Consider the following 22,565-nt stretch of genomic DNA (forward strand, 5'->3'; position numbering starts at 1 on the left):
CGGGGATGCCTGTCTGACGCCAAACGGGGGATGTGCAGCAAGCCCAAACCTATTTCGTTTTAACACAAGGGACAGTTTGAGTTAGGGAGGAGGGAGAGATAATGAGACGGAGAGAGGAGGAGGAGGAAGAGGAGGGTCTCAGAATCGATTTGGGCCGCACAACTATACTGCAGTAGGTTGGAGGTCAGTGGTTTGGTCACACGGCTGTGGATCTCTGCAGCAGACTCCACAGGCCATTTCAAATTCAAGCATAGCTCCCTGAAATATACTCTGCTAAAGAAGGGTCACAGCTCAAAACACACCCTCATCTATTTTATTATTTATTCTAAACTCTTAAAGACTGCAATTTCCTACTTTACACTAATAAAAAGCCCTCAGCTACTTTATTTTTGGAGTTTTACCTTGAGCGTGTTGGATGCCAAATTGGCGACGATTTTACCTTTGGGGACTATTCAGATCGCTGCAGGTGGAGCCTAGAGCTCAATCAAACAAAGACTAAATATTTGAAAAGATTTCAAATAGCTAATCTTGGCTTGGGCTTAGATGGCATATTGCTCTGGAAGATTTCCTTCTCTTCCTCGTCTCTGAGGAGGCAATTGTTGACATACCCTGGGGCTGTAGATGGACAGAGAACAAGCATTAAATGGAGCAGCTCTTATTTCTTACAGCTTGTTGTACTTCCACCACAGTTATTACATTATTACCTTCCATAATCCTGCGCAGGGAGACAAAAACAGATTTTTTTTCCCTATTTCCCTTGCTTCCTCTCCTCTCTACTTCTCTACCTTGTGGTATCGCAATCCTTCCTGTGGATCCAACAGCTATTCATTTGGGACTGCCGAGTCCTCAGAGTGACAATAGGCTATATTTGGATGCACTGTTTTGGGGTACTGTAGTGTGTGTGTGTGTAAGTGTGTGTGCACATGTATTCATTCAGAGAAATTCCCTGTCCATTTCCATGTCACCTTATGCAACACAAGCTCAATGAAGCCCATCCCAAAGAGCACTGAGCTGTGTATGTGTACTGTATTGATTGTCTAGGCGATCAATGCAACACTTTTATCTTTGATTTATTTCCCCTGGTCTTCAGGCTCACTGGGTGCTCTTTGATTGAGTTCTTTGGCCACTGGGTTTCAAAGTGGGCAGCAGAGAGAGACAATCGATCCCTGTACAGGTAACCTGACCCAGTTTGAGAGAAATAGTGTTATCAGTCTACTTTTGCTTACAGAAAAAAAACAGGGTATTGCATCCTCCCCCCCTCTCACACATACACACAGAGCCCTGAATCAACAGTCTTCTCTGTTGCATCCAACAATTTAAGCCTCCACTGCAGGAGAACAGCGTAGGGGGAATGACTGCCCCACATGGCATTAACCTGAAGTTTCTGAGATGAAGCTGAAAGAAATCGCAATGCTGTTGCCCTTTTATCTGCAGTTTTGCTCTCACACATTCTCTCACATACACCTTTGTTCTCTTGCACTTGTGAGGAACCTCACCATGATCCCTGGTCTCTAATCCTTAGCTTTCCAGTCACACGTAGGTCAGTTCTGCAGTTTTAATAAGCATCCAACACGTATATGCGTGGAAGCTGTTTTCTCTGAAAATGAAGTAATACAACATCTACAGGAACAGCGGCCACAGAGATATAATAACTATTTCTCAGGAACATGACTACTACAGTGTGTATGGGAATATGTATGTATGTATTAATCTGTTAAATGGTCCATTATGTTCACATTTATTTGGTAACTTAGCTTTCTCCTCCAGATGCTTTAAAGCTAAAACAATTAGCTGAAAAACATAAAATCCCTCTGAGGTAAGTGGAGCAAAGTCTGGTGATAATTCTCTGTGGTTTTATCACTACTCCCTACCTATTTACTCCAGCAGTTCTATGTAGTTAAAGCAGTAGCTTTCTAGAACACCAACCGGCATGATGTAGCTTTAATATTATTCTACTTTCTGGTCCACTTGGTGTCTACTTGTTAGACATTCAAACATGGTGGAGATATTGTGATGGTCTGAGGCTGTTATGTCACTTCAGGACCTGGACGACTATAACTGAAGGAATCATGACTTCGGCTCACGACAGAGATTGAAATGCAGTTTCATTCACCTCTGAGTCTCTCAAAGAAAACAAAATGAAGGCTTCTGAGTGGCCTAGTCGGGTTTGTATTTGTGGGAGGGGGTGTTACGGCCCTAGCAGGGCCTCCTCCTGAAGGTGCCAGTGTGGGCGTGTCCCACTACCTCTTCTGCCTGAGGTGCCACCTTTTCCCTTTTGTGCAGCTGACTCTCGTCAGTAATCAAGGAGATTTAAGCCCAGGGAAAGGTGAGCTCTGGGCCAGAGTGCCAGAGTGCGGTTGCAGCTAGTGAAATGTGTGTGGTTGTGGTGTTTGCAGCTAGTGAGCTGTGTGTGTTTGTGAGTGGTTACAGCTAGTGAGCTGTGTTATTGTGGTTTGCAGCTAGTGAGCTACTCTCTTTCTTTTTGGCTTACGTTTTACTTTATTGACCAACGCCTGAGTTTTGTTTGTTTTCTTAAATGGTGATAGCGGCTTGTCCGTCTCTTTTAGTTGGTATTAATAGAAACTTTAATAAAACTCTTTAATTTAACCCTTTTGCCTCCTTGACTCCTTTTTCTGACCCGGTCACTTTTTGTTACTTCCCCCTCACCGCCTAGACCCCTCAGGGGAACGTAACAGTCCCCAACACACGAGCCACAGACCGGTAGTGGTCCGTGAGTCGTTTGGTACCAGGCCACAAGACGCTGCTAATAAAGTTACACAATTACACAGTGAATTAGAATGTATTATTATATTTACAAAATACCACAGTTTGTGTCTTGGTCGTATCATTTTATTTTGTTGTATTTATCCGCGACACCTTAAAGGCCGGTCCGTGAAAATATTGTCTGTGGTGCAAAAAAAGTTGGGGACCACTGGCCTAGTCAAAGTCTGGAGCTGAAGCCAACTCCAGTGTAGCTGAATTAAAATGATTCCCCAAAGAAGAGCAATGTGAAAATTTCACAGCGATGTGAAAGACTCACACTGGTATCTCAAACACTTGAGTGCAGTTCTTGCTCCCAAGGGTGGCCCAACCTTTTATTGGGTTTTTGATTTGAATAGCCATGAATAGATTTATTCCTTTAATAAATGAAATCATTGTTTAAAAACTGCATTTTGTATTTACTTGGATTATCCTTGCCTAATATTAAAATGAGTTTCGTGATCTTAAATATATGCTAAACAATAAGAAATCAAGAAAGCAAATACTTTTTTCACAGCACTGTACCTTGTAGTGTAGGGGCAATAACAAGTTTGTGCAAAACAACAGAGGGTATGCAGATAAAATTGACATTTCTTTGACTGTGCTGGACTGTGGCCTACTTGCCACTATAGAAAGTTTAATACTTAAGTGTATACAGGATTGATTAGCTGTGCAACAACAAACTAAACAAACTAAAATGGAAGAAGAAATACTTAATGAATGAAGCAAGGCAGCTAAAACACCTTCTATGTAAGTTTGTATTCTGTATCATTGTATCCATAAGTCTAATTATGACTTATATTGCAGATTTAAATCTAAATCCATTCTTACAGGTAAAACTAAGGTTAATCTCTTTAACACTACTGAAGAAGAAAGGACTGACTGAGCTGTCCTCGCTTTCCAGAATTTTTCCCACTCTCAACATCTGAGGACAGCGTATAAAAGCATACGCGTAGACAGAAGATCTTCCTTACTTATCCTCAAAAGTCTGGGCTCAAGGCAATACCTGGACTCTGTCTTTTTTCTGGTAACATTACAAGCCATCGAAGTGAATGTCTTTTCTGATAGTGTTAAGCTGGCTTTGCAAGCAAAGCGTGTGTCAATTGGCGACCTTTTCCTTGTGCATAGTACAGTTTGTGGCTTTAATCAGGCATCGGCTTCAGCGGATACGTGCTTAGCTTGCTGGATACACATGAGAGCACCACAAGGAGTGAAAGAGAAGTAAAAGAGAGTATAAGAGAGTAAGAGAGGTAGAGGGAGCGAGATGGGGGACTCAGTGGAACAAAAAGAGTTGTGCATTTCATTCCAATGTATGGATTAGTAAATGCATTTACTTTCCTAATTCTAATCTCGGAGGGAACATGGTATAACGGAAAGCTGTAGTGATTACTAAATGTTCTCGGACCAGAGAAACTTTCCATAGCTATAAGTACAGCCGGGGGAAGTAACCCTTTCTTGTGTATGAGCTGGAGATGATTATATTGCTTGCAACTTTGCTTTAAGGGTCCTTTTTAGTTCCTCTTTCAGCGTAGGTACTCCTTGAGTGTGCTCCCGTGGTACCATATCTATTATTAATGCCAACATTATCAATAGGGCTTCCGATTTATCTACTGTACGATCGCTGTGTGGTTTTGAATGTGTCAATTAAGGCCGACTCGTTCACTTCTTAATCACTGTTACTTTCAGATTCTCTTTATACTTACAGAGACTTGCTAAAAGCTGCTGCATGTAACTATAAACATTTCCACTGAATCATTTTGCATGTGGCTGATCGTTATTTAATTATTGGTAACAACTGCACATCAGCATTTTGCTTTTTTTTTTAGGAAAATGAATCTACTTGTTTGATGTGTTCACTTTGACTGGTTTGTTTGTCTTTTGGAAACTCAAACAAGTACAACTTTAAACAAACTATTCACTTTTTATCAAAACCCACACTGCTGGACAGCGTGTGCCATATATCAAACATCTTTCAAAATTCTATTTTGTTTTATTTATATATTGCTCGTTCACATCTCAAGACATTTTGCAATATGTTGTAAGTTAAATATGGGCCTCTACAATATTAGATAAGGAACCCCAACATTTCAGCTTTGCCCATTGAGGAAGCCCATGACAAATGGAGAGGAATGTCTCATTTTAAACAGAAAGAGATCTTTAGCAGAGCTAGACTCACAGAGGAAAAGCTATCTGTAACAACCATTTTGGGGCTGTGGGGAAAGCGAGCACAGAGCAGAGGAGGACAGAGCGAAGGAAACAACAGGAGAAAACAGAGTGAAGAGAGTAGTTGAGAAGCACTCCTCAGTGCATCATGGGAAGTCTTCCAACATCCTGAGCCTTTAGCAGTTTAACTAAGGGGTGGTTCGGTGTCACCTGATCCAACCCTAAATATAAGCTTCACAAAAAAGGAAAGTTTTAAGCTGATTATTAAAAGTAGAGAGGGCGCCTGTCTCCTCAACCCGAGCTTGGAGCTGGTTCCATGGGAGAGGGGTCTGATAGTTGAAGGCTCTACATCCTATTGTACTTTTAGTCTGAGAGCAAAGTGCTCTGTTGGGATGATATGGTACTACAAGGTCTTTAATATGTAATGGGGCCTTATCAGAGAGGAGAAAGATCTTTTAATTGAATTCTGGATTTAACAGGAAGCCAATGAAGAGTACGTAGCTTTCTTGTCCCTGTCAATACTCTGCAGTGTTTTGGATTAACTGAAGTCTTTTTAGGAAGCTTTTAGGACAATGTGGTGATAATAGGGAATTACAGTATTTCAGGTTAGAAACAGCAAATCCATAGACTAGTTTTTCAGTATAATTCTGAGACAGGATGTTTGTAATTTTGCCAATATTAAGTTTCTTTTATATTCTTCAACTCACAACAACAGTTGTCTCAAGGTGCTTCATACTGTAAGGCAGCAGTCCCCGACCTTTTTTGCGCCATGGACCAGTTTATGTCCGACAATAATTTCACGGACCAGCCTTAAATGTGTTGGATAAATACAACAAAATAGAACCAGTACCGGTACAAAAACAGAAGATTTATTCATAACACACGGGAAAAGACCCAGGGAAACCGAGTTAATGATAAAAACGATTAAAAAATAACACTAAAAACCCTGAAAACCATAAATTTCACACCAGCAAACGACTCACGGGCCAGTACCCGTCCGTGGCCCGGGGGTTGGGGACTGCTGCTGTAAGGTCCACAACGTACAATATTAGAAGAAAAAGCAAGTATTACACAATCCCCTATGTGCAAGCACGTGGCAGCAGTGGAAAGGAAAAAGAGTTTAATAATTACTAATGATTAAATGCAATAGTGGTGTTTAAACACAGGGAGGGCGAAAAGAGAAGTAACGCTCAGTGCATCATGGGAAGCCCCCCCGGCAGCTTAAGTCTATTGCAGCATAACTAAGGGATGGTTCAAGGTTCCTTACAGTGGTGCCAAAGGCCGAGGTAAGAGGCCAGCGAAGTATGTGGTTAGTCACAGTGTGTCTCTGGTTTTTAGAGCTGAATACAATCATTTCAGTTTTGCCAAATTTATAACTTCCCTTAACTGATTGCACTTAACAGAGGCAACAAAACAGAAAACATATTGTCAGACTTCCCTTGATGTATTGTCAGAGTTATTACTCACCATGGAAGAAAGAAAACACACTTGATGGGAACTTGGTATGTGTCTTTAAATGAAGTCATAGTCGTTACTTTTCATAATAACAAAATCAAATCTAACGGTGACAAAGGTATTATTGAATTGAATATTACTCCTGCAGACTTACGCAGTAATTAATCTCTCTGTCACTGGGAGCAGATTGCTTTGTAATGTCACCGGTACAAAATGGGTTCACCAGCAGTGTTTGTACATTCAATCAAAATCCAACTCTTTAAACTGAGCAAATGCAGAAGAAAATCAAATCTATCTTTGAAAATTCTGATATTGATTCTTCTTCATATGTTAAGATCCAATAACTCAGCACTGCTAGTTTACAGTTTTGTGACCTGTACAATGACTTTCAATGCATGAGAAACTGAGGCGGTAAAATAAGCACTGATATTAAAGCCAGTTTCCTTTTCAACAAGCATTAGTATCGTCCATACGCAGCTCTCTTCAGATGGTCTATCAGATTTCAAATGGTTTTGATCTTCTGGTTAATAATGCAGGACAAACTGTGTCACCAGCCAGTTTTTGTTGGTTTCAATTCTCTGCTGAGTAAGGGGTAGAAAGGTTGTTTCATTTGACAGCTAAGCTAAACTGCCTTGCGCTTTGACTCAATGCCATCTGTGCACAGTTGGCCTTTTAAAGCATTGACTAGGAATCCCAGTGAGTACAGTAGATCTAAATGAGGCAGGCCTCTGTCCAGACACATTTTGGAGAAAATAGCAATGGCTGAAACAGACCGTCACCTCTGACTAGCGCCATCTCAGGGTCACCGGCAGAAGCGTAGGGAGAGAAAGCAGGAAAAGGAGACACTGCAAATTGTCTGTTAGTCGTAAGAAAAAATAACTCTGACAGATGTTATTCTATTTTAATCAAAATATATTCATAGCACTCCACTCACAAGGTAAGTGCTTCATTGTTAGGAGTTTCATAATAGTTTTTTGTCATGTATTGAGCGGTGCAGAATAAAAGAGTGTCAAAACGGTTTAATTGTGAAGAAGAAAAAAAACAACAACATTGCCGGGCCGCATTGTTTGCTTTGGCGTTTAACAGCTAGTGACAAAAGAACTGCTGAGTGCTGTCGACCGAACCACGGTCAAATTTACATGCCATGAATTTGCACATGAGCACCTCTAGCTCATGGCAATTGGTTTACACAAAAGTGACAACAGGACATTAATGAAGAAGGAGAAGAGAGGAGAAGCGAGGAGAAGATAAGGTCAGATGAAGAAAAAAAAGAGGCGAGGTAGCAGAGGGGAAACATCTTTTGTTTTTTTCTTATTTGCTTCATGTAAGAGATATTATGTTGGCAGCTATTGTGTCATGGTTATTGTTATGCTTTCTGTAGATGACTGAGCGATATGGTCTCTAAAGACTCTCTAGGCTAAAGACTGTGGGAAGCGATAAGAGTGAAAAGCCATAATTTCACATTTAACAGAAAGTATCATCCGTAGAAAAAAAACTCATAATTGTAGACAGAGCACAGAGGGGACATTCTCCAAACCAGCTAGGACTCTCAATGAACTGTTGTTTTTCAAATGAAGCTATTAGAAGACTTTGGAGTTTGATAACTGTTTTTCCTTGTTCCTCTCCTCCTTCGCAAGGAAATGGTTTCCAAGACTGACACTCATCTGATTTAAGTCACATTGTTTGTCATGGGCATCGAGTGATAGGAATAAGAATCCATATAAAAAGCCATTAGTTTTCTATTACTGCCAAGCTGGATGGACAGGCACTCAGCGCTCAGCCGAATCACTGTGTTTAAAGTGTCAGGTTGGTTGAAAGAAGTCTACCTCTGTGGGGGCTCCCCCTGCCACTTCCCTGGGGGCTGAGTGGCTGAAATGACCATAAAACTCTGTTGAGCTAGACAGCCTGTAATTTCAGCAGTGAGAGGCGCTTTGCCGAGGTATAATGGAAAGCCCGTGGAAGCCATGAAATGCGCTGCATCCTGGTGTTGGAACACCATTGTCTGAACACTCAGGACACCTCTCTAAACTTTAAATTACTGTTTTTAAGCCATCATTGTCTGAAAAAGCTCTGCTTCTAAAAAGAAACACGGTGCTTGTTCAGTTTCTTTAATCTTCCGTGGTCTTTGCCATTCTTACAGAAATCTGACGTTCACATTCTGTATTAGTACAAAAGTAAAAGACCTTTTGCCCATAAGATACAGGAAAATGGCGCTTCGAAAGGTTGCTTTGTGTAGGCACAATAGAGTTGTTCTCTCTCCCCTCTGCCGTATCTTTTTTATCATCTGTACCATGGTTGTGGGTACAAGTGCCTTTTTCACTCTGAATGGAAATGGTTGAGAGGGGCCTTTGAGTGAGGAGGACAAGTGCTGAGAGGGGTTGCTTTGCATTTGTCTGTGTATGTTCTTTTTTTATTATGAAGGCTACTTACGTATTGTGTGTCGCTATTCGATCATGCGCGTTTCTGTGTCTACACTCGTCTCTGTGGTGATGGCGGCGCGAGCATGGCGTGGTCAGTTTACTGAAGCGAGGTTTCACATGTGATGTTAGCAGCATGTCATGTCGAGAGGCTCTCTGGGGTGATTTGTAAGGAGGGTGGATGGAGATGGAGTAATGAAGTGTGTCTGAGTGGGGTTTGCTGCTGGAAGTCCAAGCGCCTTTTATGCCACACTGGCTACATTTCTGCTATGATGACACAGACACACAAACAGACAGACAGACATGGGAAATTGTTATATCATTATCCCACATTTAATCTCAGCCAAATATGCTTCTCTCCTCTTTTGAAGACTAACATGACGGCATATTGGTTTTTAAATCACTGCAATAAAAGAAGCCCTTTCTCTCTGATAGACTATGCTGTGTCCTTCACAGAAGACAATTTTTTCACAGAAGACTATGTTATTCACAAAAAATAAGATATTAAGTATCATTCCATCTTAGTTATTTCAGAAAAAGGTATAAAAATTATAAATATGTGATCAAATACCAATTCCACTCTAGAATATTTAAGTCTAGCAGTGTGTGAAGACAGAGCCATATGTATATTTTGTTTACATTAACATTGGCCCTTTGAAAACTATTGTGGTGAACAGTAGTTTGCACCATCAGCATATTGTTCTTATTTTTTAAATGCGTTGTATTCATGCGTCCCTCGTGCATAAATACAATGCTATAAATGCATAACTCTAATTTTCTTACAGCGTAAGTACAGTATGTGTAACTATTCATAAATAATTTTAGAGTTTTGCTGTACAAAAGTCAAAATTCACATATCTTTTCATGCTTTTCTTTGACGAAAACATGTCTAAGTTTATATTTTTGGAGGATTTTTATCTCAGACATTTTCAGGCAATTCAACAGGAAAAGACTTCATGTATTTTCCCTGAATGTAAATTTGAGGTAGCTTTATGGAGTCAAGAGGCAGTAAGAGGACAATGCTACTGGCACAAGTGGAGGTACATTTTTACATCTTGTCAGCAGTGGTTGGACAGCAAAACAATAGGAGGGGGAAAAAGGAGCCACAGGAATAAACAGTAATGTGTCTGTTATGGAGAGCTGTGTCGGTCATGTATACAGTGGCAAAGCTGTTCTCAGGCAAATGAAAGACACACTGAAACTTGTCTGACTCCAACATAGACATATGCAAATGAAGAAACAAGCAAAAAAAAAAAAAAAGAAAATAATTTTGTCATGCAAAATAGAAAAAAAATCTTCATCTGAACAACCTAAATAAAAAACTTTAACTAATAAACAACTCAACTTCTTTTTTTTTATGACAACTATGAGGAGATCATCGTGCGGTCCTGTTACTTGTTGGATCTTTCTGTGGACTTTAAATCTTCCTGTAGCATCTCTCTCTCTCTCTCCGTGTGTTGCCAAAATTCTTCTTTGGAGTTCTGCCGTGAGTGTCTATGTTTTGCAGGAAAATTGACAAGACACAGCTGGTGGATTTTTGACCTCTGATAGATGGTCTTGTCTCTCCAGATGGTCTCATGTCTTGCTGTTGCGGCTGTGTACTATCCTTTCTAAAATTCCAGGGTTTGAGCCTTCATTTGATATGATGAAACCAACATACTGTTTCCAGACTGCTGATTTTGATTTCAGAGTTGATGTCTTGGGGATTGTTAGGTATGAGCTTGGCCTTTCCTTTTTCTGATATCCATACCAAAAGCTGAGGCTTCTTTACCAAGAGGTTCCACCAAGCTTGGGAGTTTTCTTTCTTTCCCTTCAAAGACATGAATATAAAAATGTGGGCTGGTGATTTTTCTTCCTCCGGTGGTAACTGTGCCTTCATGCTGTTTCAAGGCATCTTTCATAATTCTCCAGGTGTATGTTGGAGAGGGTGGTTGAGAGTAGATCCTTGATGATATTCCGACTGTAGTACCAGCTGCCCATGCTGTCACTCAAGAGAAGGCTTATATGCTTGTCATACAGGTGTTTGGTTGACGTTATACACAAGGCTGCATGCCACATCCCATCAAAGGCCTTCTTGAAAAAGAGCCCGTAGTGGCTGTAGAGCAGAAGGAACAGCAGGTTATATGCTGTTTGGAAGGTTGGTGGTTCAACCCTATGAGGAAGCACTTGGCGACAGTGGGGAGGAAAAAAACCCTTTTAACAGGAAGAAACCTGTGATAGAATCAGGCTTAGGCAGGAGCAGCCAAGTGCCATGATGGGCGACAGGACCAAAGACACACTGTGGAAGAGGGCCAAAGATTAAAAACAACTGATGATTAAATGCTTTGTTGTCTTTAAACTAAGAAATTATTAGCTTAGCTTAGCATTAGAATTGAGATAAAGTTTTTATTTCACCAAAATAATAATGAAACCCTTATCTAGAAATATATGTATGTTGTCTGAAAAAAATGCAAAAAGGGGCACATTCATGTGTGAGTCATCAGACATATAAAGCGTCTAATACATATAAATGTGCATATAAATAAAACATAGTCACTTTTTTCTGTTTCTTTTCTATATGAGGAAAAAGATAAGTTAAGATAAAACCTCCAGGCGTTCTCATTGGTGTCTGAGTCCAAGTTCATTTCTTTATGTAATTCAAAATATGTCACAATTATGACAGTGATGTGCTTAAATATAATAAAACCCATAATATTTGCTTTTGAAAGCCACCATGACATCTGACAATAAAAAAAAAACAGAAGAATGAGCTGCTGACAACCATTAAGTTCCTTAGAAGGGAGTGGTTATCAGGTAGTGCTGGGTCACTAGCTTATCAACCATTCAACAACCCAGATAGCATATTTCATCAATACTAAACCTATTCTTCTGTATATATGTGTGTTTTTGTGTGTTCACTAGGACAACACAGCCCAAGGTAAATTAAGGTACCTTTGAACTTAAGGCCGAAAAAAGTGGTCAGACCAAGTCAGAGGGAATGAGTCATGCACAACTCGGAAAGAAGCAAAGAGGAAAAAGAGAAATGCAGTATGGATTGTGATTCACATTGTGGGCAGCTGTGATGTGAACAGTACAGACAGCGCAACTTTACTCACGCTACTCCCAATAAACCTACTTAAGTGGATTAGCAATGCCACCCTGGGGGCCTCCACAGACTTAAAGCTCTTATCACAAACACACCGAAACAAAACATACTATTTTTATCAGTCTCCTTGGTTTGTGGGGAAAGTGAGTTCGGGAGATGGTTAAGAGATCCAGGATAAGCACAGAAGCTATGGCCAAAAGAGCCGTATCATATCTTTTCTATTCTTTATACAAATGCACTACGACTGGGTCTCTGCTGAATATTACTAATAGGTTGTTGGTTATGAGGCATAAGTGTTTGATATTCATGACACCTGTTGTAGAGGCCTGGGAACAGATGTTGTATATACTTTCCCAGTTTGACGCTGGTCATAATTGGCAGCTGCTCTGTAGAAAAAACGGTGCCAAAAAAATTACGCCCAGCTTTTTGTATTTGTGTGTTTTCATCTTGTGCGTGGACTTTATGACTGAACCTGTGCTTCTCATTCTTTGTCTGTGTTGTGCTTCGTGTTTTTTGTGCAGGTCTAGGCTGGCTGATTACAAAGAGAACTGTGGGATGACTCCACACGCAGCGAGCACCTGTCCTAACCAAGACAATCACCAAGCCTGCTTGGCCTCCTTTGCAAGGCTCGTTGGTCAGTACATGGCTACGTTGTGAGAAGAAAATGACGGCAGTGAAATGTGTGGACACAGAAAGGCAGATTCAGAATGTCACTGTTTTTTTTCTACCTTTCACACACATAATGAAATAAAGAAAAATACTCCAAAAACAAGCAGTCCAGGCTGCTTTCATCATGAGGACCAGACAGCGGAGTTAAAACTGATATCTCCACCAGTACACTGGGCATCAGTTCACTACTAGAAGTAATTAGGGAGCAGAGGCACTGAGAGAGTGTTTACTTAATTAAAACACTTGATGAACATCTGTTTGCTTGCAATAAACGTTAAGTAAACAATATGTACTGACTAATAGATGCATATTTTTCAGTCTCAGCCAGCAGCAGCTAGGTAATGCTGTGGCAGTACCACAGAGCTTGCTAAAATAAATCTGAAGGCAAATTTACACAAAAGGGCTTTTTCTGATGCTTAGTGGTTACTGAAGTGTCCATATTTCAGTATCAGTCAGTGCTTCCCCACCATGTGTCATAAATCATGCAGTATGAAGTGATGACATTCCACGGTGGTTCCTGGATTTCTCTGGAAAATACGACACACAGAATGTACCAAACACTCATGACACCAGCTAAAAGCATTGACACATAGAAACATTTGGAAAGTAAAATGCTTTGGTACTGTAGTGCTTTATTCAAACAGGGCACACACTTCCTAAAGCAACTACTTTGCAAAATATTTATAACATAATGGCCACTTTCCATTTAAAATAAAGCATAACACAATTGTTCACCTCCCTGTAAACTCCAACAATGCAGTGCAAATTCATACCTGTGGCTAACACCTTGTTGTGCATTTTGTATGCAATTTGCTGTAAATGTAATCCATTATTGTCCATTAGTGACACATAACTGTATTTGTGTGTGGATGCCCTCACAGGGACGGACGTGACCCCCAACTATGTGGACAGCAGCTTCTCCAACTGGACCATCTCCCCATGGTGCACCTGCAAGGGCAGCGGAAACCAAGAGGAGGAATGTCAGAACTTCCTGCGGTACTTCACCAATAACGCATGCCTAAGTAAGCCGTCACAACTCATGAGTTCTCTGAAATATGTTTTGTAACTGATAGAGGCCAAACAGGCATGTATTATTGATAAAAGCACAAGCCTGCGATGCGGAACTTTCTCTTTCAGCCACGTAAGAGAAGCGAGAGCTGTGAACTTCAGTCTTATGCAACTTTAATGGTTTCATGTCAGATTCTGGTTTTCAGTGTCATTGAGCTCTTCAGCGAAATAACTGTGGATGTGATGTTTTTAAAGTGTGGATGTTGGCGGAATGACTGAATGTGGAAATAACAAGAGATGTGGTTAGAGGGTGTGGGTAATAGATAGCTTTTAGACATCTGAAAATCAAAACGTCTCCATGAAATGAGGTGCTTGAAAGTTTTTGCAAATCACTTTTATTTCAAAGAAGAAGAAAAAAGTATTTTGTGTATTCAATAATGAAATAAGGCTAGAAGGATTGCATGTAAATATTTGTCAATGAAGGATTAATGCATGGGTGGATGGACTTGAAATCATTATATAAAATTGTCTGTTAGAGAATTGAATACAACCTGCAGATATCCCTTTATCCACAGATTAAGTTGGAATTAAACGTTCTTAGTTTCTCAGATGCAAGTAATTTCTTATCATTTCTCATCCCTCCTTTGGGCAAGATCTGCCCAGACTTTAATACAAAAGAAACCATTTGCATGTCATTTTCACATTCAATCTAAGAGAGTTAAAGGGCTTAGGGGAGAAAAATGTCATGAAAAGGAACAGACTAGCGCAAATGGAATAATAGGGAGAGCTAAAATACATATCATCTGTATATCTAATGCATAACATACAGGGTGCAGCGTGACAGAAGGGTTTCTTCAAATATCTTTATGCTTTTTCACCGAAAAGTAAAATATAGCAAGTTCCATCCTTGCTATGGTGTAGCGAGCAATGTCATCAGTACTACAAGACACCATTGCCTTTACCATGTTCTATTGTGTGGATAATGCTTTCAGACCATTTCAATAGATTGCTGGGTTACCGTTTTAGCTGAGTGTGCAGGATGAGGGATGAGGCTGGGAGCTGAGGAGGCGTCTCGAAAAATAACACAAAATGCAGCATCTCCTCTTTGCAGTCGAGGGGAACAGGCGATAAACTTCAACACACCGGGAGGTAGATATACACAAAGTCACAGTGCAGGAAGATGCATATTCAACCCCCTTAATCTGAAAGACATTTAAATAAAATTTCATTCAAGCAAAACAACATAACCATGGCAACTGTAGCATTAGTAAACAAAAATAAAAGTTAAAATTTTTAAAAAAGTTAAAGAAAAAAATGGGAAGGTGTAATGCAAAATTTGGTAATACATGTAAGGAAAAAAAAGAAGTTAAAAACTATTCAATCACCAAGGTCAGTATTTAACATTAATATGATTGGTCTCTGATGTTTTCTCTCACATTATTTTAACCAGTTCTTATTGTGCAGTAGCTTTAATGCCACCACTTCTTGCAGCATGTAGCATTTGATTAGCAGTGGCAAAAGCAGCTGCTGTGGCCACAAGTGTTAATTACAGATTCTGGTACATTCAATTCTTTTTGCCCCTACTGGCTATCAATAGGTGATTTTACTGTGTACAAAAACAATTTAGTGTTATTGGTGCTGAATAAATACAGCTGTTTGCATACTAATTGCAGCAGGATGGAAACCCCTCCACAGTGTATATAACCCTGAGTTGGATAAGGAGAGGAAAAAATGGATGGGTGGATATTTTTATGGATGTCTTTCCATTAAAATTTCTAGTAGCTAAACATCCTTAAAACTGATGAGTTGACAACTTCAGAAACAGCTGAACATCAAGCAAGTGCAACAAATCCAGAGACAGCAGCTGTGATTTGACCTTAATATACTCCACTTCTGCTGAACAATGGTTTTTAATTAGAGAGAAATACTTGAGTCCAACTTCTCAGATTTTCCCAGACCGGGAGTCTCAGTCTGCTTGGAACATCTGCGCAGAAACGCAAGTTGTTAGTGAGCCAGGTTTTGGTCAGAACAAGGCAGAAAGTCCAAACGTTACTCTTTCTTTTTGTACACTCAGTCTTATCCAGATATCTAATTTAAAGTTGGCCAGAAAAGTGAGGAATCACAGACCCGAATGTGGTAGAGTTTTGGTTAATTAGCAGACTGGCCTGCTCGCTCCTCTTCAACTTCAATGCGCACCACTTCTGTTGAAAGAGCTTGCTCTAGCTAAGCATCTTGGCAACACTCTTTTTCTAGGAAACCACTTACTCTGCTCATATGTTGCCAGGACATGTGTTGGGGTAAAATTAGTGACCAAGACAAATCTGAAGCTGTTATTTAAAGGTAAAAAACTTTAATTATAACAATAATATGTCACTATATAGACTCTTCTTTTATCTTTGCCATGTATGCAAACTAGATTTATATCTGTTTACATCTTGAGCTAATTGTATTGCATCTTCATTACCAATTTAATTATGTAATTAAATTCTTACAGCTTTAACTGTGCTGTAGATCATGAGAAAATATTTAGTGTGAACCTTTAGATCTGCAGCAGAGTTCATTTTGATACCTCATCCATCACAGCATACTTCAAGTGAAATCAGAAAAACATGCTTTAGACGGTTCATTTACTGTCCTTGAACTGTTCCCAATTTTTCCTTACAAGCTCCAGCAAAAACAATGGTCCAACAGAAGACTAGATTAGAATTCCGATTTGTATAAAATATATGGGAGGCCGACAAAGAACATTCCAGCTTAGAGGTATTATGACAGTCAGACCCTGACTCCCCCTTCCCCTGTCTCTGCTTCTCTTGTTCTCTCCTTCCTTCTCATTTCATCTATCCCTGCAGGTGCGACAATACAGGCTGTGCCCAGGGGTTAAAGGAAAGCTTAATATGAGCCGTTAAAAAATGGAATTGCTGTTGGCAATGAGCTTAATCACTCAGTGGAACATTTGGGTGCAGTAAAACATCCTGGGTGGAGGCCCCCCAGCCAACTAGTTTGATCTATGACTTTATTCACCCATTTCACATCTTTGAGGGGGATTGCTAACCATAGCTGACCCTGACAAACAGATGCTGAACATTACAGGTCTTAGCAGCACTCCACTAGCTCTTGACTGCTAGCATTGACATTGTTAGGCCTCGCCAGTGAACTCGATTTTTCTCTGAACCACTCTCCTGCTTTCTAACAGAAGCCCAAATTGTCAGTGTCGACCAGCATAAAAAATATGAAGTGTGCTCTCCTGTGTGTTTTGTGTGCAAGTGAATGTGCATATGTGTACCTCTGTGAGTGTCTTTGCTGTTCAAATACTTGTGTGTGCGTGTGTCTGTGTGTAGGCGGACCGACAAATGTGACAGACAAATTTATGTGGCCAAGCACCGGTAGTACTAGGGACTGTGTAGCCATCTGATTATGCATGTGCATTCCACAACTATCTTATTTGTCCTTTATGTGGTGGTGTGGAAATGCCATTTCTCCTTTGTTTGGGAATGTTTTGAATTTGATCAGTCACATAAATCTATTCAAAGTCATCTCTGCATGCTGACCTTATAATGGAGGTGGTTGCCAAGCAATTACATGCCTTGCCTTCTCTCTGGCTGAACAAAGAGAAACAAGCCTTGTGTTTTAAACGGATGAGCGGTGAAAAGGTACTCAGCGCCTATTTTTACCATATCTAGCTGGAAAGCTGACTGAACAGGGATTTATCACATTTCTACAGAGACACACACATGCACTTAGACACAAAATTAAACACATGTGTACAGCACATCTGCAGGCGCTGATATGCTAGGGCTCGTATTTATTCACATGCTGTCCTCTGTTTGAACTAGTTAATTTCCCTCTTTTAAAAGATTGTATTGCTTTTCATGCTAACAAACAAATTAGGACTCATCTTTGCAAGTGTGGACATTTTAGCGCTATTTAGTCAGCTCGTAGCAGTTTGAGAATGGCTGTTGCATCATAAGAGAGTTTTTTGTAATATGCATGAATCCAACATAAAGCAAAGTTGGTTGTATTTGATAAATATAATCTGTTGTGTTGCCGCAGGATTCGCTTGTAAAAGATCATAGAAAACACTGATTAATTCGTGATACAGTTCTTTCGTGATCGAAATGCTGTCACACTGCAAGACAATCATCTGTGATAGATCACAACATCTATGTAAATGGAAACTTTAAAAAAAATGCTCAAAAAGGCAAAAAGGAAAATGTATTTATTGTCTTCATTTATAATGCATGAAATACAATTAATTAGCTCTCAGATGCTTGGCACAACTGTATCAATAATGTATCGCTAGAGGAAGTGATTCAATTTATTGCCTTATCAATATTTTGTGCCGCCGCTAATAAATAGCATAAATATGCGAGGCAGTCAAAAAGGAAGGCATAACTTACAAAATAAAACATAAGGCAGTGCTTAGTAATGACAGACAAAACTCTGATAGCAATTTGTGATTAGTTTGGCATATTACTCTGAAGCTTACTGACAAAGCAAAAAGACTGGCTCTCTGTGCTCTTTCTGCTCCATCCTTCCTCAGTCTCACTCAGCCTTGCCTCATTCCTTTAGTTGCCAAAGATTGGGCAGGGTACCAAAAAGTTGACTTAGAGCTGTCTGTCTGCTAGCTGGCTTCTTGCTGGGATGGCAGTCAAACCCAAATGACTTTATGTCTCTGTTCCTGCAGGAAATGCCATTCAGGCCTTTGGTTATGGGATAGACAACACACAGAACAAAAGTGGGCCTGTCCCAGGCCCCTCAGCGACACCGAAGCCAGACCCTGTATCGACACAGGAGATCTCAGAAAATCTCCCCGTGACTATCCCAAAGGTAAAAGGTTCTCATTGTTTCATTACATGGGATATTTTACATGTAGATGTTAAATGTGATGGCAAAATGTAATTTAGAGTTGTTATTTACTGCCTGCTTGGCAATCGGGTATGCTCTGCAGTTTGAAAGCTACTAATATGAAGCTTGTGCGTATGTTTAATAAGCAAGATCTGTAATCACTCATCTGCTTGCTTTCCCAGGGGTTCGACTGCTAGTCTATTCTTTACATTGCTCCCACTTTCCCACGCTGCCAGACTCAATACTGATCATTACAATCCATATTACAGTCATTACTGTAGACAAATAATCTTCTTGCCTGCCTTCTTTGAGCCAATCAGCCTCCACTCTGCGTGCATTAAAACTCACTGCAATGTGCCTGATCATGCAACAGCTAACAATCATGTTTTGTTTTGTTTGTTTGTTTTTTTTATTCTGTACCCTGTCACAGTAAGATCGCTCTTTTTGGGGGAGGTTCTGTGCTAAATCTTATCAATGCTGGGGTTCCTTTCTGCCATGATGGCTCATCTTATCAGCAAATAGATCTCAAGAAATCATATTCAATTCTTTCAAATGATCTCTCCTCATTGAACTTGCAGTTGATCGTGACACATTTAGATCAACTCACTGTAAAAGTTAAATAGACGTGGATGTTGCTTTATTTTGTTTTTTGTCACATCAAAAATATACATTTTCATCTCTTTCCTGCAACTTCTCTGCATACATTTGATAAAATGGACCAACTGCAAGGAGAATCACAAAAATACTCCTCCGCTCTCTCTTTTGTACTGTGGCAAAATAATAAGACTCAACGTGCTGCACCGTTCACATTCGCATCACATACAATCTCTATGCTTGTTAAAGCAATTGGCACATCAAAACAGACGCTTTATGATAACACAGTTTATGCTACACACCCAAGATGATGACATGTGGTTGAAATATTATATTTTTCTTACAGACAAAGAAAGAGTGAAAGGAATGGGAGGTGGAGGCTTAATCTGGATTAGATGTTCTAAAATACTGGCCCAGGGCCTGTTCTCTGCTGAATGCTGTCTACTATGAAGACTGCAGTTAACTCAACTATAACTAGGTTCACTGTCTGGAGCAGAAAAACATTACTACTTTTTTTTAATGCTGTGCTGAACAAATGCATAGCTCTTTGTCTTATAACATAACTCTTAATTTTCTCTTCAAATAAGTGTAAAAATGACAGAATTAAGTTATTCACCAAAGAATCCTTCTTTTTACGAGTCTCTCTGCTACAGAAATATTTCACTATACACTATAGGTCGAGAAGAGGCTTTTCTTTTTATCTAGCTGTTGAGTTGGATTAGTTTTCACAGTGAATTACGGCTGTGTTTTACAGATGTATTTTAGATGTTCTGTGCAGCTTTCTAAAGTAAGAGTAATGATGCTTTTCACCTTTGCAGGACACCAATGTGCCCATGTTTGGCAGCGGTATAAAACTGTGCTTTATAAAATATTCTGCTGCTGATGTTGTTGTTCATGTCATTTTTCAGTGACTGTTACATATCCAAATCCAAGTAATGTGCACGGTTTAGGAATGCAAATTTGTGTTCTGAATGAACGACTACCATTAAGACATTTCGCATCAGAGCCGTTAAATGTTAAATGTGCAGTTTTGTGCTTTGCACACAAACCCTCGTTGATTGGAACACAGGAAATTAAAACCTTATGTCGTGATCACTGCGTTTGAGCCTTGTTTTCGGTCTTGAATTTTTAGTTAATATGTTAAAGTTTGAGTTTCTGCTTTGTTTCTCTTGTTATTTCTGTTTAGAAAGTTTGGATGTTTGTTTATTTTATTTTCCAAATCCATTTTTTCCCTATTATTATTCCACTGCTGTGCTTTCTGTTAGATTGTTTTCGTGGCTCCAGAGTTGGGAGTTCGCCTTGTAACCGGAAGGTTGCCGGTTTGAGCCCCGGCTTGGACGGTCTCGGTCGTTGTGTCTTTGGGCAAGACACGTCACCCGTTGCCTACTGGTGGTGGTCAGAGGGCCCGGTGGCGCCAGTGTCCAGCAGCCTTGCCTCTGTCAGTGCGCCCCAGGGTGGCTGTGGCTACAATGTAGCTTGCCATCACCAGTGTGTGAATGGGTGGATGACTGGATATTTAAAGCGCTTTGGGGTCCTTAGGGACTAGAAAAAGCGCTATATAAATACAGGCCATTTACCATTGTTTTGGAGTTTGCATTATTGTATCAGCCTAATAAAACAACTCATTTTTTCTTCATTCGGTCTACCTTGTGCATGCTATGTTTGGGTCCCAGTTCTGCAAACCTTGGACCCAGCAGTAGAGTCTGAACAGCAGCAGGTGGCTTTCTCGTTTTTTGAGAAGGATTTTGGAACTGAATATGAGCCTATCTCCAGAGGGGCTTACCAAGGCAATGGGGGCCTCAACCAGTAGTGCTCCTGAGGGAAGCCATACCTCAAGGCTACCAAGCCCGCAGGTCCAACTTCCACCAGAAGTCAAAGTGGGTTAAGTGTGCAGCTAGATTGCCTGCCACCTGCTGTTGCTCCTGTCAACTGCCCAGACCAGCATTTAAATCTCTGCCATCTTAAAAGAGCGACTGCAGCCCTTGGCAACACTGCCGATTGCAGCCTCAGCAGCCACTTCCTCCGCCTGAGTGTTTACCCAAACTCTGTGCCCTGAGTTCCTTTTTTTTTTTTTTAATTCTGGCTACCCCGTGACCATGTATACTGTGTCCAAACCAGTCTCCCCTGTGAGACTGGGGTCCCTAAAACTCAGCCTGTGTGTCCTAACCTGTCCTAGCTGAGTGTCCTGTGGTGACAAAGCTGGTGCAACCCAAGAGTCCTGTGCCTAAGCAAATAGAGCTTGAGGCAGGCTTATGTGAGGTGATTGGCCAATCTCACCAACACTCAACCACCTGAGGAACTTCATTGCCTCCACTGGACACCTGTCTCGTTACCCTTCAGTTTCCACTTACCTGATTGCCCCCTTGTGCATAAATAGTCCTGCATCTGTTATACTTACAAGTGCCCCTCCATTGTGTTCTCCTGTGATTCCGGAGGATTTCTTTTGGCTCATTTTTGGACTTTGTGTCTCTGCATCTGCAAGAAAACGGCTCACTTTCTGTTCATTTAGTCTTCCTTTTGTGTCTTTGGATTTCAATTCTGTAAAACCTGACACCCTAAAAATGTTGCAAAGAGGAAAATTAATGAATAAGCACAGCTGATAACATTAACAGTGTGTGTATTACCGAAAGGTAGAGAAAGAGAGAGGATAGCAGAGGGGGAATGGGTGGTGAAACCGCTTTCTCCAAAGGTTTTGTGTGTGTGTGTGTGTCAGTATTGATGCACTGCTCAGTGCCTGTCTCACTGCAGCATGGTGTTTAATTTATTGTAAAAATGGTAATTAGGAAACAATAAGACGTGTGATTACTCAAGCAGGAAGTTTATAATTAGAGAGGGAGCTGGTAGCGACATTTTGGGCGGCCCTGAGTTCTCAGACAACTATGCCTGGCAATTAAAACTTGTCAAACTTCCATGGCAGATAAATTGGGGGTGTGTTGTTATGGTATGAGTCCTCTTGGCAGAAGACTGACTGTCCAGAGCTGTAAATCTCACTGTGGCTCATTGAGTAAACATGTGGTCTGAAGCTTGGTCCTTTGAGCACTGTAAAGATGCATCCATATTTAGGTATAACTGAGCAGTGCCATGCTCCCAACTCCAGTGGTGAGGTTACGCACGTGATATTTGTGTACCCAGTTTAAATGTGCATTACAACAAACTGATACAGTTTCTAAAGCAAACTAAGTCTGTTTTGAATGGCAGTTATCACTTGTTTACAGAGTCATGTCACCAGTATGCGAGGTCTTCCACCAACCATTTGGCCCTTAAAACCTCATGTGTTTGGAAGTTTTGTTGGCGTACTGATTATGTTCATTTGTACACACTGTTTGGTTAAGGCGCCAAAATTACTTCTCTGGGAAGGCACTAAATTCATTTGATTACTCTTTGGAAACAAGATTTTAGTTTAGATTAAAACACACCATTTCACATCACTAAACACATATTACAAAGCTCAGCGTTCCAGGTGATGAATAAGCATCAATCCAATATTTGTATCAGTTGTTATTCCTGTACTGCCTTAAAAAAGCTACTTTTTTAAAAAGTGAGTGAGCAGCTCTGTGCAGCCGATCTGT

General features: G+C 40.4%; 1 protein-coding gene across 3 annotated transcripts in view; it reads left to right on the forward strand.

Annotated features, from left to right (window-relative positions):
* LOC146375972 (GDNF family receptor alpha-2-like) overlaps positions 1–22,565 on the forward strand; it is a 66,645-nt gene that overhangs the window by 38,339 nt on the left and 5,741 nt on the right. For all 3 annotated transcript variants that reach the window (XM_084946009.1, XM_084946012.1, XM_084946011.1), the window contains exons 5-7: positions 12,402–12,514; positions 13,431–13,571; positions 18,242–18,384. In XM_084946009.1, coding sequence (XP_084802135.1) covers positions 12,402–12,514; positions 13,431–13,571; positions 18,242–18,384 — 397 coding nt within the window. The remainder of the gene's footprint in view (positions 1–12,401; positions 12,515–13,430; positions 13,572–18,241; positions 18,385–22,565) is intronic.

Source organism: Perissodus microlepis, chromosome 12, assembly GCF_051167445.1.
Source record: "Perissodus microlepis isolate ML-2025 ecotype Zambia chromosome 12, ASM5116744v1, whole genome shotgun sequence".
NCBI classification, from domain to species: domain Eukaryota; kingdom Metazoa; phylum Chordata; class Actinopteri; order Cichliformes; family Cichlidae; genus Perissodus; species Perissodus microlepis.